At 41.2% G+C, this 19482-nt stretch overlaps 1 protein-coding gene across 1 annotated transcript in view; it reads right to left on the bottom strand.

Moving 5' to 3' along the window:
* Nucleotides 1–3774: 3774 nt before the first annotated feature.
* Nucleotides 3775–19482, bottom strand: part of LOC142957667 (metabotropic glutamate receptor 4-like) — a 110144-nt gene continuing 94436 nt past the window's right edge. Inside the window, exons 7-10 of the mRNA XM_076099621.1 lie at nt 13865–14001; nt 11360–12295; nt 7059–7305; nt 3775–3824 (exon numbers count right to left, since the gene is read on the bottom strand). Coding sequence (XP_075955736.1) covers nt 3775–3824; nt 7059–7305; nt 11360–12295; nt 13865–14001 — 1370 coding nt within the window. The remainder of the gene's footprint in view (nt 3825–7058; nt 7306–11359; nt 12296–13864; nt 14002–19482) is intronic.

Here is a 19482-nt window from a genome sequence, read left to right on the forward strand (position 1 = left end):
CTGTCAGCTTTTAGAGATAGTATGATATTTTCTCAATTTGTTCAAGGCTTGTGCTGCAAGTGTGGCTGACCATATCGATCCACCATTAAACCGAGGTTAAGGCCCTGATTGCTGGCGAAACTCCCAGCAAACAGGCAGCATTGTCATTCAATGCTGACTTCGACTGAGGGTTACTTCGACATTTTCTGTTGTCAATACAATGACACAGGGGCACGTTCAAAAAGAGGTTTCAGCTCAGTAGTGGCCTTGAGATCTTCACCATGTTACTTCCCAATTTTGTATTTTTAACTGATGTTGAAATCCATTTCTCCTCAGCTCCCTGACAGCTTCTCCTTTGGCAAATCACATGGCTCTACGATTCAGCCGTAAAAATAACGACGTACAAGTCTTAGCTCTGGGCCATCGCATTGGTGAGACGTTGTATGTGATCTGAATGTGGCCGCCCACTCATAAATCATGTTGATAAATTATGCATCGGTCTCCAGGTGCTTGACAAAAACTGAATTAGGGATGCACCGATCCAACTCTTGTCCTGATACCTGATACGGATACCTGGGTTTTGGATATCGGCGGATACCGAGTACTGATCCGAGACCAGTTTTTAACTAATACCTGTATGCCTCAATGTGCGGACGTGACTGGGATAATTTTTTCATGTCTAAGGCAACAGAAGGCCTGACTTAAACATTGCCTCCCAAACACGTTACAGGTTTAGTGTATTTCATGCATTTAGTGATCATTTGCAGCACATCCTGACATTGAAGAATTCTTGATTGATAAATGACTTAAACAATGTCAATCGACGAGTAGATTGATTGTTTCAGCTCTGATTATAACAGAAATCTGAACACCTGTTCTCAGGTACTGATGACATAATCGCTCGTTCAAATGTCTGTCCAAGGACAAGCATCCTGTCTGTGCATCAGTTAAAATCACATTGCATGCCTTTACTTAGTCTTCAATATAGTGTCAACTTTGTATTCATGATTTGATTAGTGATAATGATGATTGTGGTCATTACCTGTTGCTGATGGAAACACTTTTCTTTGTAACACATGCTTAATAAGAAGACGCGGCCACACTGTATTAGCAAAACAGTCTTTTATTAGAAATATCTTGTATAAAAATGAACATGCTCTACACATTGTAATTTTTTTATTCTATAGACAATTCATAAATATCCAGGCACTGTATTTCTTTTTTTATCTTTCTTTTTTTTTATATTTCAGTACATAAAGCAGACAGGATCAATCCATTGTAATAACGTACATTAACTTGCCACTTAGTTTCAGTCAGCACTTACATATTCTATTTTTGTAACACAGACAAAGTGTTTTAGAAAAATAAAGGGGAGGTAGGGGGGGTTATGGCAAAAAAAAGCGGTAAATTATCATATTCACAAACACAAACAATCCCACAAACAATACTTTATCAACTGATGAGAAAACAACATTTGCGGCAACACCGTCGACTTTTGTTGAAGCTGAGAGAATCATTGATTCAAACCAAAGTATTAGTTATTTATAATCCTCTGCAGTAGTTTTCCTTCTGGACATTACACCATTCCTCTCAGATTGTTCACATGACTTGTTATGAGTTTTGACATGCAACATACATATTTTTGCATCGCTGAGGATAACATTTAAATGAGAGAAATTCCAGAGGCAAATACTTTGGAGACTTGGGACAGAAATGGAGTTTACACACTTCATTATAAATTGTACACTGAGTCCACTTTTGCTGATGTTTGAACAGAACACACTTGAAAGGTAATGGATGCAACATGAAACGACACCATGAAGGATCCATGGAAAGAATGGCAGGAGTAGTTTAATGGAAACGAGGCACAGAATGAAGGCACTGGCCTTTATTTATCAAGTAGCTGTACATTCCCCCCTTTTCATCTCAAAATGGATAATGTATATTAGACAGAATGAGCAGGGATTATCAATTTAAAGAAATGAATAGATGAATGAACCTAAAAGCTGCATAGAGTTGTAGATGTATTAGCATCCCTGTCACTTAACGCAGGCTAAATTAAGTGATTCATGATTTTATCTGTGAAAATCTGACATTTACCAAAATACTATTCTTTAGGATTGTGGGGAATATTTAAACGGAGCCAGTGTCAACCCTAAAATGGTCGCATTGGGTGTGTTGAAAGGTAAAACACAGATCTTTTGCATGTCATCCATTTAATTATCTTTGAACATTTCAAAGGTTTGCACCTTTTCCAAATGGGTCTTCATGCTGAGTAGCTGCATGAGCCTAATTTTGTACCCAAAATACTATTAAAACTCTCATTAGCAATCTCCACTGTGGCCGTGAAATTCATGACTCAGAAAGGGAATAAAATCCTTTGCCGGGAACACAGATTGTGCATCTATCACTAATCATAAGAGGTCCCCATGTAATACTGGCCTGTGTAATCCATCATACTGTAAGCTTTAATATATATCTGGTACGACAGCAGACTGATGTGTAGTTTTATTCCGTCACAAATCAACTGTTAAGTGACAGAATAGACGGTTATTCCAGCTCCGCTGCTATAAAAATGATGAACACATTTTTGTAAATCGTATATCTTGAAACATTAATATACACAAATATAGAAAACACAGGATAATATTGAAATAACAGTTGGTGTAATTTATTGGAAGGAATGCCAAATGCTAATGTGTTGTTATTTTGTCAGGAATTGTACCTTTTTGAATATTGCTGGGCTGAAAGTTTAACGAAATATGAACTCTCACGATCATTCAACTCCTCGAATTGGCAAAGGCTTCAACAAGCGCATGATAAATAAAGGCCAGTAAATCTGGGATGCTTAAAGTATGCATCAACAAGTCTTTAGGTCCCGGCTGATAGTAACTGCAATGTTGCGTTTGGATTAAGCTCCTTTTTTTTTTTTTTTTGAAATGCCTCTTGATTCAGCAGAGGGTAACCCAGTGGGTAATGGTCCAAAGTGACATCTCCACTGTGAATGACGACCATGACAAATGTTGCATTCCAAAGACGTTGACAACACAGCACAGTACACGTGATGCTCCCACAAGCATGCTCTGGGACTGTACACTAGGTTTGCCAAGGCGATGGCATCATCATCATCATTATTTTTATGAAACATTTATCCAAAAGAAAAAACTGGGATGACCCACTGCTTTATTTTCCAGGTGTTTCAGATATGGTCAGCTCATGTAGGAATACTGGATGTGCTGTAGTAAGGCATGTACAGTTTGAAGAGTACTGCAGCTTTCAACCCCAATAATATCAGTAACCAAAAATAATTTAGACTTTATTTTTATACAGTTTCATCTTGTGGACTGCATTTGACTTGAGTGAAAAACAGAACCCCCCCCCCTCCCCCTGTTTTTATAGAAATGAGACAAACGATTCAGCCTCAGATCAGAACTGAAATTGTGTGCTTTACACTTCAGAAGGAAAACATAGTGTAGACGCCGGGTGGTTCATCTGGAGACGTCAACGCTCACGTGTGTCTCAGAAAGGGTGGGAAGAGGAAAATTAACTGTCCAATCTCCCTTACACATCTCCCTCCTGCAAAACTACTAATTTCTCATAAACTCGCCATTTAAGCCTTTACCTGATTCTCTAAAAAAATATGACATCCATTCTATTCATGGAGTGACAAATTCCCATCTTTCCACCCCAGTTCTTCTCTGCTGTTGCAGCTTTGGAAGTCCTCCAGTATTCCCCAGAATCAGGTGATTTCTCCTCAGGCAGGCCCTGGCTCCGCCTCCTCTGTTCGTCCCTGGCTTAGATGGCATGGTTACTGTAGCTTATGTATGTCTGCTTGGAAGCCAACGCTGTAAGTGAAGGTAGGAGGCAGGAGAAGGGAGGAAAGGGTTAAAAATGCAACGGGTGAGATTCAAGTAGGCATGCAACGGTACTCTGTCAGTGCACATGTTGGCGTCCAGATTGATGGGAAGTGCTATTTCTGGGTACCTTCATCAAATCAGTGCAGGTGGAACCAATCATAACAGCAGGGTGTAGTAATGGGAAAGCTGTATCTACAGCGATGACACCTCCTCTGTCATTGTGTTGCATTTAAACAGAAATGGGAAACAGAATTTGCAAATCTGAAGGAAGTTGAAATTTGACTGATTGAGAACAAACTGTTACAACGATGCAAAATAATAAAGATCTACAATAGATTAGGACGTTTAATGAATCTTCCACTAGCTTTCTCAAATTAATGGATTCATTGTTTAACTCCTGAAACAATTCACACCATAATTTCTCAGAGCTCAAAATGACATGTTTTGTCCAACCAAATAATAATACAAATATTCAATGTACAATGACAGAAAATAGAGAAATCCTCACATTTAAGAAGCCTGAACCAAAGAATATTTGGGATTTTTGCTTGTAAAAAAAATCCTGGAACGATGAATCAATAATCAAAATAGTTACTGATTAATTTTCTGCTAATCAACTAACCGATAAATCAAGTTATTGTTTCATCTCTAAAAAAAGATTTTACACAACGTCATAGCATGTGGGTAGAAAATAACTGTTGGGTGTTGATTGTTATTGTACATGGTAACATTGCAGACATTTAAAATCTTTGTCAAGACAGTGATGCAGATGGAATCAGACTCATAGGCTGCCTCACTGGTCATATCACTGTAAGTACCTGCTATTACAGCAGCATTAATGACATCAGGGAATCTTCTGTTCATAATGTTTTCCTCACAGCTGATTATCTCATTTGATTGTGTCAATAGAACCACCGAGCAGATTCACAGCATCGGTATGAAATGCAACGGTGAGTCTTGTACCGCATGCAAAGACCTGAGGTTTCTCTGTGCACCAAGCAGAACATGCAGCAGTCAGTGTATCACAGTACCATTTACAATTGTAAAGCATATTAGACAATATGTGATCTGACTTGGCACTGTAAGTGTTTTCATCAATGTTTGATAATGGTGCTCATTACTCTTTAACATTCGTTTTTTTTTATGTTTCATGGAATTTTTGATCAGCTGTGAATAAAACACATAAAACAGATGACCGGAGGGCAGACCACCGTGACCGAAACAAGCCCAGAAACACCACCGTCATACAGTACACTACCTGTGTGTGTGCGCAGCCAAGCTCCGATGCACACGCAGTATGTCGTGTGTGGCATTTTATTTATTTATTTTTTTAATAAAACTGTCCTCAGCGAGCATGCTTGGTGTGGTGGTAATCACACTACCAATCTGCCCGCAGCAGTCTTGGCTGATTGAATATGTCAGAGGGGATGAATCCAATCAGAAGACGGCTGAAAGCCAGAGCCAAAAGTGCTTTCGAGGAGAGACATGTAATGGTAAATGTTTCCGTATATTTGTCGGTGCCATGTTGGGTGTACGAATATGGGGGGGGGGGGACATTCTCGCATAGAAGCCTTGATAAATGAACCTTATTTGAATATTTAGGTGCTGCAAGGCCAAGATAAAGAATAGATGGTCCAGAAAGAATTGGAGCTGGCAGACCCATCTGTCTTTTCCTGTTCCCTCTTATTGTTGTTGTCCCGTTACCGCAAATTCCTTCTTTTTGTCAACGGGGAAAACAAATTGCAGTGGACACGTGGCTATCGCTTGTCTCCTGCACTCAGACGGAGTGGTGTCATCTTCCCACACTAACAGACTTCACCTTGCTGATTTGCCATTTCGCGGCACTGGGTCGCCAATAGTGTCGACCCAAGTTAATGTCTGTTGGTCAAGGGTGGATTTGTGAGGGTGTGATTACTGCCGGGTGTCATTCAAGGGTGCTGTGTTTTAGCCGGGGGCAGCCGGGATGCTTTGTGCGTAGCATAGGCAGGCACGGGTGTGGTAGTGAACATTAGCAGAAATTTTAAAAAAAGGGCAAAGTCTTCGACTAATCAGGTTACCTGAGAGTCTAAAGTCCCTCACAAGGCTCCCCTCCCTCAACACAGTCTGACACACAAGCACAAAGAGCAGTGGTTAGATTCACAGTTCAAACCAGAGGGCGAGATCAGCACCTATAAATGGGCTCTATAATAGGATGAGACATAATGACTCCATTCTGAGGTCGGAAAAAAGGCATTCTTACAAGTGTGGGCGCTGGCCTTTTGCTCCAATACAAATCATTCTACACTGTTGAGCCTGTCAGAGTGCAGAATCAGGACTTTCAGTAATCAGAACATGTGTGGTTGCCTGATTGGATGTAACCATGGCCCCACACAGGGACGGCTGTCTCAAACGCTTCATCTTGGTGATTGAAATCACCTTTTTCCCAGCACTGTGCTACCTTAGTTCCTTTTCAAAAATCAGAATAATGTGGGCACACTGTCACACCTCCTGATTCACAAATCCAGTGTGGTCTGAGTTAGGGAGAATGGAATTATTTTTCTTCTGTTCCATGTAATTTAAATACATGGATTATCCTGATGAAACGGAAAAGTTACATCCTGTTTTTGTCAAGCACATTCTTTTGTATTTCGATATAGCACATGGGCTGCCCACTCTTAGTCGATAAGTCAACTAATTGGTCGTTTGGATCTTAGTCTGCTAAGAATTCTTTAGTCCATTTATTTATACTTTTTCAGGCTGAATGACTTATTTCCGAGAAACCTATGAGCTGATCTCTGGTCAATGGAGATACTCAGTTGTACAGATCTGTCGATTACGAACAATTAAGTAGTCGATTAGTGTTAACGGGCTAAGATTTTCTTTGGTTGAGGTCAGCCCTATTATTCACACAGTTTTTTAAATTTTTTTATATCATCTGCAATGGATCAGAAACCATAATATAATACCACTTAAGTTGCCACTGAAATGGTCCCCTAATTTATTGTATGCTCACATAAGGCTTGCTAATTTCCAGAACTGCTGAAGTGCAAAATAACTCTGCCATCAGTTATGTTCATAAAAAATAATTTCATTATTTTCAAGTTGTGTTCTATTACTACTTTCTTTTTTTTCCAGAGAAGCAGCTCATTGCATCAGCATAAAATCAACTCCTGGTTGAGGTTCTCTGGAAAACATTTTAGTTCTTTCTTTTCTCGCTATTGCGCCATCAGGTGTCATACCAACCTTGTGTTTCAAGACTTTCACAGAGTTCAGACTTGGCCTCTCCATTGGGCCTCAGGCCGCCTTTGGGGTTGAACTTGTTGGACATAGTGGCTGCAGTGACCACCGCCTTCAGGCTGCGCTTTCGCTTTGGTACGTTCTGCTCCGGATGGAAGAGAACCACGTAGACCTTGGGCATGTAGAGCATTCCCAGAGAGACTGACGCACTGAGGCTCACGGAGATGGTCAGGGTTGTGGTCTGGATGTACATCTGTATTATGGAAGAGACACAAGCAAACAGAATCATTTGTCGAGGCTACACTGACTGATGGGCAGTGACGTCCTAGTTCTAGAATATCAGGTTAAATTGAGCACACTTACTGTCGAGTCTGCACGGTTTGAATAAGTCCATCAAGGAAAATCAAATTCATGTCTTTTATTCTGAGAGCCAATTTTCTAATAAAGCTGCAGGAAGAAGAATGGTTTGAGGGCCATGTGATGGCCGGGAATGTATTGCTTTCAATAGACTGAGGCTCTTAAAACGACGCCTCAAGGACAGACACTGCCATACGCAAGTAATATATGAATAGTAGATGGTAACGTTTTGATGTAAATCATAGCTTCACATGTAGGAGAACTTCACTTTGGACAGCACGCTGTATCAGAGTGCCCTTTATTCATATTTTTTTTATTTCACGTGCTGGGTTCATCACCCCTGAGCTCTGCTTTCATCGATGCGTTTGCTTATTTATTATACACAACTAATAGCAGTGCCCCACTGCTAGGTGTCTGTGTAGTCTGCGTATTGATGTCTTTACCACCGAGGTTTTAGACAGCAGCATAAGAACTGTGTGCTTTCTGAAGCCAGTGACAGCTGCAGCTCACAGCTAGGTAGCAGATATATGGCCGCAGGCAAACCGCTGTGGAGCGGAGAGAAACATCCTACAGCATATTAAAAGTGCCTGCAAGTGATTTTTCATTTATGATAATCATCCCAGAGCTCAGACACACAGTCCGTCTCTGATTTGTTGTGGGGAATGTGGTGAGTCAGCGCACGGGATGTAAAAACATATAATGAGGTAGATCATATTTGATATCGACACATTCATGTTAAATGTGAAAGCATAATTTCTTTAGATTAAAAGTGAATTTCCAATAAAATCATCAAAGTAAGGAATTTCATCATTATCCCGCTCCATCTTTTCAAAGTGATCCGGTGTCAAAACCATTAATTAGAGAACAGTTGACTTTGCCTCTCGGAATAAGATGGCTGGGCTCCTCTGAAGTTGATGAACACAAGGCGAAGAGGGTACAGTCTGCACACAGCTGGCAGACATCCTTCAGAGAGATTTGCCTGAGGTTTTGTCTGACATTACATTTGCACACATCACAAATGACTGAGTCTCTTGGCATGGGAATATCCCACAGGGCCTTGAACCACCAGCATGTCAACAGATATAAATTGTGTTTCCCACTGTGGGGTCATGACATATGTTTGTATATCAGCTTGTACAACATTTATCTTCACATTTCAAGATGCTAACAATTGTTTCTTTTTTTTTTTTTTTACAAACCTTTGCAGACCATCTTAAGGTGTAGTTAAATGTCCATTGTTAATTTGACTGAGAAACGAGCTGCAGCATACGCTATCGCAGCATTCTTTTTGTGCATACTATGACCTTATCTTATAGGGCACTCAGGTCTAGGGGGGAAAGCAAAGATGTACAATATGAAATAAATAGCATGACTGGTCGTACAGTGACAATGATATATGTTGATGTAATAAAAAAACTATAGAGACGCCTTGCACAAAATAAGTTCCCTAAAGCCATGTCAAGTGAGAAAAAACAGATGTCAAAGCCAAATGGAAGTGATCGGGCATTGTGTTCCATCATACTGCAATGCAAGCAGTCCTAGGTGAAGGGGGGGGGGGGGGGGGGGGGTTGTAATCTCCTGAGAAGATTACACGTGGCCTGTGGTGAGTTCGGAACAATATTGCCACCCCTCTGGAGAACAGAGTAGAGTCACTCTGCGAGGAGAGCCAGGACCCTTGTCCACTTCCATCGGCCCCGGTGACATAAATTTTCTCTGACACGCCGATATGATTGCCAATCTGCTCCATCGGTGCAGCGAGAGAACGAGGCCGGGGACAGGAAACCTCAGAAGGCTCAGCCATTATGAAGTTTCTCCGGAGCAGGATTGCTCTTTTTATGTCATTAGGGATCAAATCGCTCGTCCTGACAGCTGCCAGAGCTGTCCCTACCTACACGCAAAGCATGCAAACAGGAAGACACGAACACAGCTCCTCCAAGGCCTTGCACCCACATATTTGGGCTTTGGGTTTTCACAGCACAGTGACACAGCAGCACAATTGACAAAAGATTTAATAAAAGCCATGTTACACTCCCAGACCATCAGAGGCATTAGAGAATATGTTTGAAACATGGAGAATAGACAAAGCCAAAGTGCATGCTGTCATGAGCGATAACGCCAGAATTATGGCAAAAGCTGTGACGGATCGTGGCCTGGCTAGTTTTGGCTGCGTGGCAAAAACCCTGCAGCCGGCGATCCACAGTGGCTTTCTAAGCCAGCACATGTTTTGGCAATAGGCTGATAATTTGTCAAAAAAAAATCGACCCGCAAATGACCTCCCATATTTCACCAGACACAGAGGGCATGCGTTACTATTAGTCTTGTGCTTGTCTCTGTGATTTGGGGTTGTTTTTGTTTTCTTGTTTTGAAGAATGGATTACTTATTAATGGTGTATATAAGAGAGAGTTTAATCAATAAATAGGAAACGATCAGTATTACAGATTGTATTATTTCATGGTGTACTTTAATATGACCGTCACCCTCTGCTATAACAACATAACAAGTCTTTGAATTGTGCAAGCGCCGATTGGATTGGATTGAAAACTTGGATTGAGAATGATTTCTCTGCTCAGTTTATTCACCTGCTCTTCAGTGGTGGAGATACACGTGAAGGTTATTTCTATTTGGCTGCCCGTTTCATTAATTCGTCTTTTTTTTGTGGCCAGAATCTGAGTAAAGCTGTGTGCATGCTTCACAAGCGCACAGCATTAAGGCAACAGCTCTGCCGCCTGTTGATCCTGAAGGGCTTCCACCACATCTCCAGAAAACACAGCGGGCACAGAGGACCGAATGGATTCTGCCACAAGCTTATTCCAAACGTGTTTGTGTGTTAGTTAACGCTGAGTTTTGAGTTGCTGTGCTGTTTATATTCAACACGGCACACAGAGAGCAAAGGGAACTTGAAAACACCATTCTCCCGATTCTTCTCTCTCTAATTAAATGTTCCTCGTGTGTTACTTGAGAGGCTGATACTGAAAGCAACTTTTCCCAGTGACATTTTCCAATCATAACTTGCATTGTATTTATCAAATATCGTTGTTGGGCTGCAGTACATTTAGTACCAAACGAGTAATTTGGAAGAATGATAGTATTATTTTTTTCAAAGGAGAACAAAGAGTGTCCATTCCTAAAGTTTGTCTAAGAAACACTAGTTTTTTTTTTTAGTCATTTGCCTCTTTTATTACTTTACTAGAACATTTTCTCTTCTTTATTTTGTTGCTCTATAACATACTCTTTTATGTTGTTGGCAGTATAAAGGATGCTGTTAAGTTTATTATGCAGCGCCAAACTGTAGTATTCCCATACCGATGCCTCTGTTGCTACCAGTAGTTTGACTTTTCCTCTGTCTGCTTTCTCAATGTGTACCTCCGTGTTGAGCAACCTCTAAATTAGCACTTGTAAGAGGTTATTTGTGACAAGCAACATCATCAGCCACAGTGATTTCTGTGCTACTTCACAAACCTGTATCACCTGTTTGTGTGTGCCTGAAGGTGCGGTGATTGACTACTCGGTATTCCCACCCGGTAAAGCTAAATCAAACACGCACAGGAACACAATTACAGAAAACATATCCAAGCAAACTTGAGGTGAATGAATTATCCTCAAGACGGCTCTAAAAGCCTTGTAATCCCCACAGCGGCGCACAAAGCCTATCGTCTCATGATGACTAATGGCAGTATCCACAAACACAAGAGGCTGATGCTTTACAACAAACGTCATTTGAGTGGCCATTTTGCTCACAATGAGGCGCGTCGGAAATATAACAGAACTCCAAATGGAAAAGTGACATCCAACATGCCCGAGTGAATTAAATTGACCTGCTGCCATGGGGTTCGTTTTAGTTAAAATTGATGAAAGCTAAGTGACAACATTGGCATCTGTGTACAAATTTAAAATAGCTCATTTGTAAAAAATGAGGCAAAACTTCCACCACATTTGAAATAATATTTACCTTTTCTGCTGATTGCGAGGTCCCGAAGAAGATGGGGATGAAGGCGAGCCACACGATGCAGGTGGTGTACATGGTGAAGCCGATGGGCTTGGCCTCGTTGAACGTCTCGGGGACCCCCCTGGTCTTGATGGCGTAAACCGTGCAGGTGACCATCAGCAGCATGCTGTAACCCAGCAGACAGATGAGGGACAGGTCTGATATGTCACATTTCAGAACGCCACGGGCCATTTTGGGATTGGACGTGCGCTGATCCTCGTAGTCGATGATGGCCTGCGACGGGTCCACGCCAAACCAGATGCACACCCCGAGGAGCTGCACCGATATCAGGGTGAATGTGAGGACTAGCTGGGAGGCCGGGGAGATGAACCGAGGGGCGCTGACCGACATCTTGCCCTGCTCAAAAATCCTGTAGATCCGATTGGTCTTGGTGAGCAGTGCCGCGTAGCTTATGCTCATACCCAGGCCCAGGAAAATCCTCCGCAGGGAGCAAATCACCACATCTGGAGAGGAGATCATGAGGAACGTGGTGGCATAGCACAGAAAGATGCCCGTCAGCAGCACATAGCTCAGCTCTCGACCCGACGCCTTCACGATTGGCGTGTCGTTGTAGCGCACGAAGGTGACGACGACGAACAGAGTGGCCATGATGCCCAGGACAGCGATGAGGACGGGGATCACGGCCCACCCGGAGCTCCACTCCAGCTTCACAATGGGAATGGGGTCGCAGCCAGTGTTGTTGGCGTTAGGCCGCAAATCGAAGCGGCACATCTTGCAGGTGTACGTGTCGGCCTGATACTGGTAACCGTCACAGTTCTCACAGTGCCAACAGCACGGGATCCCCTTCACCGTCTTCTTGCGCTGCCCGGGCCGGCAGGGCTGGCTGCATATAGAGGACGGGACTTCTTGCGTTGCACCAGGCCACTGCATTTCTTTGGTCTGGAGGGGAAAGTATAGAGATATTATCATTTTATTCCACCACACCACACCAACAATCTTTTACTCATATATTTCACAGCCCTGAAACCTAAACAAGGTGCATGAATACCGGGCAATTACTCAGTATCACATTTTACCAGCTCACAATTGTAATTAAAGAGTACCTGTAAGGGTCAGTATAGCAAAAACATGAACACCATTTACTACTTATCGTTACACCAGTTACATAATGCATAATGCATGAGGACACATTTCAATTAACACTTGGTAGATTAGTTTACACACACACACACACACACACACACACACACACATACACACAGAGAAGTGCATGATCGACTGAGCAAACTGTAAATGGGATATTTGCCACATGAAAGCTGCAGTTTATTTTTTTTATCAAGGCATCACCGTGTTAACTCATCGAATTATAACTCAACAGGAAACAACTTTGCCGTTTAATTACTTACAGGGAATGCACTGACTGGAGGACCTAAAGTAAATCGAGTCTGCGTGCTACTGCAGTCTCATGTGCCTGTGCTGTATTACTGACGTTATTTATTTTTTATTAATGCGGTGTGCAGGTGATGCTGCCATGCAGGTGAAGTCGATCAGTATGCAGCAGAGGCTCAGGACCTCGATATCTACAGTAATCTTAAACCGTACCTACAGTTTGTGCCTCGCCGGGGGGCTCGTGTATAAATGATGCATAACAACAAAAGGACGCATAAACATTGCTCCTCACAAAGTTTGACATGTAACACAAAGCAATTTTGATGATAAACACATGCAAAGCTACAGATTCTGTGGTTCATGCATATGTTTTTATCGTGAACAAGGAACTGGTGTATTACTGTACCCTGTAATGGTGGCAAATGTCAAAATAAGGTTAATGCAAAAAAAAAAAAGGCTTTTTACTTCATTGGAGACCTACTTTTGGGGCATAATTGTGAGTGGAAGAACGCTCTGTGTTGACCCAAAGCATTTGTTTGCCTGCATGTTTATAAATTCTAATGCCAACCAGGAAGAGGATGATTTATTATTAATAGTATTCCGTCGACTGTTGCCCTATAAAACCCGACGTAAGCTAGATGCATCCAGCATTATCTTTGATAACAGTGATACGTTATGAGGGGGTGGATAAACGAAGCTCTACTACGTGTAGCAACATTAAAGTTGCTGTTAATGTCGCATAAAATGGTTAAGAGGCCGCTTTGGCACTTGGAAGAAAAATGTGCTTAGATGAGAAGATATATTTTGAGATAGTTTCGGCTTATTCTGTTAATTGATGAAGGGGAATTCCTCCATTCAATACCTTTCTACAGGAATAAGGGTCACAACATTCATCCTTTAGTTGGTGAAGCTAAATATTATATTTTTAAGTGTTTTGTCAAGAGTTGAATTAGTAAGGAAATGCTAAACGACCAAATATTGGATATCTGGTGGATTATTTATGCTGATGGAGATAATGTGCATGAACACCAGCACAAACATCTGGCACTCTGGCATGCTTCACTTTTCCAACAGTCAATCTTTCAGACATATTTGAAGTAATGTTTAAAATATCCATACGTCTAAGTGGAGCTGATCTGTCCAGTTGCCAATGATCTTGTATTCTGTGGCGTTATTTGTCATCTGGTATTGGTAGATTTCATAGCGACCAGGAGCGTCTCCATTCACGTTGAAGACCACCGGGGTGCCAGCGATTCCTGAGGATGAAAAAACAAATTATATTTATATGTTATTGTTGTTTTACGCTGAAGTCCAGTGTTGGACATTACAGTACGAACCCAAGCAGTTCCCACAATGCTGTCAGATGTAATGAGGCTGCAAGGGGACTTCAGGCTAATGCTGTTCTAGTGTTAATGATGGGAGCAAAATAGATGTTGACAGCCATGTTGTCCTGGTCCTTTGAGGAGGGCCGGGGCTGCTGTCTGTTGCTGTTCCCGCATCATTTCACACCCCTTCATTCTGCTTATTGCCCCGTTTGCTTGTTATCCACAAGGTCCCCATTCGGAGTGCTAACGAATGACAGCACTGATTTTGATTAGCACTTTGAGGTCTCTTGTCATCCCCGCGCTTCCTGTTGCCGAGCCAACCTACAAAACCCCTCTGCAGCTTCGCAACGTGTTATAAAATCATGGTGAAAGGGAGCAAAAATTTAGTCACGAGAGCCCACCGCGGAGCTTCTCTGAGCAAAGCACCATTAATAGCATCCCCTTCTCTGTCTATTTGCTTCTACCATATTTGTTTTCTCTCCCTCAATGCAACCCTCTAACACTCAGCAATCCTGTAACAAGTGGGGGGGGGGGGGGGGGGGTTGTAAAGGGGAATAAATGCCCTTCGTTAACGTGCAGCTGAAATGTGTTTTGGATTGCTCACAGTCAATATTTGGATGTTGTGTACAGTAAATTCTAGAGCTACACTAAAGGGAGAGGGATGCTCATCATGTCCAGAAACCACCTCAGTGTTTTCCATCATTTGGGAGAGAGTTGTTCATGCTCCACAAGTATTGACTACACTCTCCTCTGTCATAACATTAAAGGGAATTGTTTGTTTTAGTGTGTTGTTGCCTTGAGTATAGGTCACAGTATTGATTGTTGTTTGAACCTCTGAGTCAGAGTTGGAAAGTTGCGAGTCAGGCTTTGAGACCACATTCATTTTCTCCCTTCTGCAGATTTCTGTGTGTCAGAGGTCTGATCAGAACCCGTAGGATCTAATTACATCAGTGTAATCCTGCTGCATTATCTAGAGGGCATGTCTAAGACAACAGCAGGCGGTCATGTGCAATTATGAAAATTCTTCTTGCCCATCTCAGCAATACAGGGAATTGAGTGGGATGTATGTTACTACTAATTTGATTGCCTTAATCGATTAGTTTCACCTCTTGCAAAAAAGAGACACTGCGTGTTTCGTGCAGAGCCAGCAAACATTGACAAACGGCTTGTTTTATTAACCAGGTCAGATTTGTGAGGAAACGCTGCATAACAAGTGTTTCCTCAAAAATCTCAGCAATAAAAATCACATGATTTAGCGGGGAAAAAACCCACACCGTCAGCAGCTGCAGCTCTGCCCAAATGCACCACAAATGGAACGGTCACAGTAACACATTTTGTTAATTAAACTCTAAAGTGGGTAAACTGGGTTCAAAAATGTGTGTGTAAAATTCTGTTTATACTTTGAGAGCTAAACTAACACAACTGTACAGTGTGCACTGACTGTATTTTTACGAACGTGCAATTATAAATGAGATGAGAAGAAATGAACATATAAATATGATTCACATTTACTCATTCTAGTTGTGACTGGCTGTGAAGTGGTGGTGTAACGGACCACTGCCGATCCGTGACCTGTACGGATCCCCCCCCTCACGGTTCGGCACGCATGTGAACCGCGGATTAATTACACCGTTTAACGTTAATCATCACAGTGTGAAATAAAGTTTTACTGACGATCGTTATCCGCCAATATTCTGTAAAATATTCAATCAGGACGTCGGCAACATAAATAGATATTAGAGATGAATTATGACTATGTTTACATTAGCTCTAAGAAGTGTATAAAAAAACGTGACCAGTGATCTCTAAAAGTTATATTTGACCTCCTGATGTTTACTCTCCATTTTAAAGCTGGTCTATTGAAGGAGACGCAGTTAAAGCTCTACTCAGCCTCTCTTAAGAATTGATAATGTATTCAAAACCAAATAGTCATTTCCAATGTGTCACGTTTGCAGTTTTAAAAATAATTACCCTTCAACTCCATTAAAAGCCATTAGCCAAAGCCACGAGAAATCTAATGTGTTTACAAATGTTGTATGAAAACTAATCAAAACAAGATGCAGATTCTGCCGTTGCACTTTAAAAGCACAGAGGTGGTTCCAGTGACTTTGATGAAGGCATTTGCAGCAAACCTAACAATACGAGTGAAAGAAAACTGAATTACCACGCTTCCCTCCTAAATGCAAAGCTTTGATTTAGAAATGCAAAGATCCAGAGCCGTCGGAGACTGTAATTTATTTCGATTGTAAAAGGAAGCCGGGTCTTACATGGTTATTAGGCGTTTAATTGGCCAGAGTTAAGGACCGATCGTGGGGTTGATTATCTTTTCAGCGGTCCCTCTCTAATGACACTGACCTCAGGAACAATTTAGTCTCTCAAACTCTATCCTCACAAGTTTCTGCACTGCTTAATATTCCTACTTCCCTGGACAGGAAAGATCCTTTACTAAGCTTTATCTAAAAGACATTGTAAACCCGATGTTACAGCCAAGTTTTAATCACAACACTTGTAACACGGCTTCACTATCAGATTTATGTCTTGCGAGGTTACTCCGTAAAACTAAATGTCCTCAGGATAACTAGCACCACTGAATACATTACAGAACATAACCAGCTTCACTGGGAACACAATCTTAATGCCATGCGTCGATAAGTATCAACTTCATCTACAGTATCTGCAGCGCTTGGTTTTTCTCTTTCCTTAAGTCAGCGTGGACGTCTGTCGAGAATTCCCAGAATACACTGGGGTCATGTGGACATTCCTGTTGTTTTCCTCCGAACCTTTTTAAATCCTCTGTGCCCAAAGACTCTTAAAAGCAAGGAAACAATCCGGTAATGTGCAGCATTGATTTTTCTAGCCATCCCTGTAGCAACCCCAACGACTTCAGTGCTGACAAGCCATCCAGTAATACAACACCACGAATGAAGGAATGCATAAAGAATTGCAGTTTCATTCCATAACACAAGTCTGCTGAACAGTACTTCAGATTAAAGCTTTACTCCAGTGCTGGGAGGAAAGATCTATCTTCCAAATATGACTTCAGGATACAACTGTGAACAATTTCATCTTCTTTTTTTTATTCTTCACAAACGAGGACTGACATGCTTACATAATAATAAGCACGCTCGGTGCAGGTAAACAATGTTTTGACTTTGAAGATGGGGCCTGCAGTAAAACACTGCTGAGCGCTGCAAAGTTTCCTTTCAATATCCATTAGGGTTAAAAAGTAACTGCTGCAAACACAAGTGTCAAGTTAACCTTTATTATCCCCAACAATAAAGGTTACGTTGACTACATTAATACAAATACAAGAATCCTCCATGCTACTGCTACATTCATATCCATCTTTGCTTTGTCCCTTCGCTACTTTGTGTCCACTTTAAAAGTCTCTTACATAAACCAATAAACCAAACAACACATCTGAGGAAGGAAATGCCAAATTAACGTTTTTGTACATTTTCGGAAATATAACCTCAATTTATTTACCAACGAAACTGATCCCTGTTGCTGCCATCCCTCTCTCTGCCCTTTGTGCCTTCATGAAACAACAATATTATCATTGAAATTACTGCCTTATGATTTTTAATTCTTGAAAAATGGGATGGGGAACTTGGAGCAGCGAAGATGGAGACGTTAAATAAAATAAACTCCACATCCTCCCTCCCACCCCAACTTATAGATACGCATTTTCTATCATATTAAACACATAAACTTGCCTTGCCTTAAAAACATGATGTATAAAATAGGTCAAAACAAACATGGAATCCAACGTGTCATCCAAACCAGGCAACAAAATACATTGTCACCCATTTATAAAACTATAAAACGCTTCGGACAGCAGGCCAATGCTGTCTGACAATACTGTTCATATACATGTGGTTATTAAAAAAACACCACTATGGTTCATGTTTGGTTCAGTTTAGGCACTAAGACTAACCGGTTAAGATTAAGGAACCTTATTGTAGTTAAGAGAAGCAATAGTTTGTTAATAAATCAAAGAAACCAATGTTGACGGTTGGTTGACTTTGCCAATGATAGTTGAGATAGTTCAGGTTATGTTATCCTTTCCCCAAAAAGGATTTAGCCCTGACTAACGAGTAAGAACTATAGTGCAAGACATCATCTCTTGCTTCCAGCTGTGTTTCTTCGGAGCTCTGGATTCTGCAGCAGAGGGCAAGTGTTTTGCTTCGTCCTGAAGTTCCTATTTATTTTTCTCATCTACATCAAATTATTCCTGTCCTATACTTTCAGAGGTGTGGCCGCCCCTCACCCTGAAGATACCACCCAGTAATTATCACAGAAATAAATGTTCCTCTACTGTATAATCATCTGTGAGGGTGGCGCAGGTTTGCTCGCATTGCATTCTGCATGATTGCATAAACACTTTGACCCTCTATTCATCCGATGTATAATTAGTTCAAGTTGTTCTAACCACTAACGCTGATCTAAGTTAGAACCCGCTCAGTGTACATTTCTGTTATTTCCTCACTAGCCAGCAGATGCACATGCTGCTGTCATGACCTCCTTAAATATGCATCCGTGCTTCTACCTGTAAGCCCATAATTCATTTTTCAAAGTTTCAAAGTGCATCTGTCTTGTTGCTATGTTAGTGGTACATTTGTATAATTATGTGTTATGTGTCGAGACTGATAACCAACGTCCTCTAAATGTCCCTTTCTACATTCTTGAGCTGAATGTTTTTGAGTGTTAATCCTCTTCAAGATTTCCAAAAGCAGTCATCAAAGATTAATAGCACAAGACAAAACACTGTCTAAAACAAATAAGCCAACGAAGCTATCCCTGCACAAAATCCACAAAAGGGTATATGTGCAGAGGAGACTTTTGTCTTATGTAAATTATTCAGGCACTATCCACACATGCAGAAATAGATAACGTGTAGTTGAGTCAGTCTTTGCTCTGTATTTAAACGTTGTAGTTGTTCTTACCCAGGACGACTGGCGACAAACGGTGCAGAATAAGGTGCAGCTTTAGCTCTGAAATGTGGAATATTTAAGATTGGCGATATAACACTATCGTTTATATTTAAATGTTTTTTTCGTTATTGCTGAACAACAGCAGTTACATATGGTGTACGAGGCTCTCCACTTGGCCTCGGTGGAACACTTGCATTTAAGTTTTACAGAAAGCCGAAGTGACACGAACTTCTGTTCCAGAAATAAGAAAACCTCATTTAAAATCACATTGAGATTTATAAAAACAGAACAAATACCAAAATAAATTCAGCCCTGGTACATAAACTTACTGCACAGTATGTTGTGCGGTTCACGCCACATGTATAATAGTCTTTTAGAAAAAAACTAAAAAACAATCTAATATTAATTGTTCAATATTGTTGTTTATAGCTGTCTTAAAAGAACACTATTTCCCATAAGGCCTAGACCACTGCAGGTT

This window comes from Anarhichas minor, unplaced genomic scaffold (assembly GCF_050575085.1).
Source record: "Anarhichas minor isolate MPS153535 unplaced genomic scaffold, ASM5057508v1 ptg000003l, whole genome shotgun sequence".
In the NCBI taxonomy this organism is placed as follows: domain Eukaryota; kingdom Metazoa; phylum Chordata; class Actinopteri; order Perciformes; family Anarhichadidae; genus Anarhichas; species Anarhichas minor.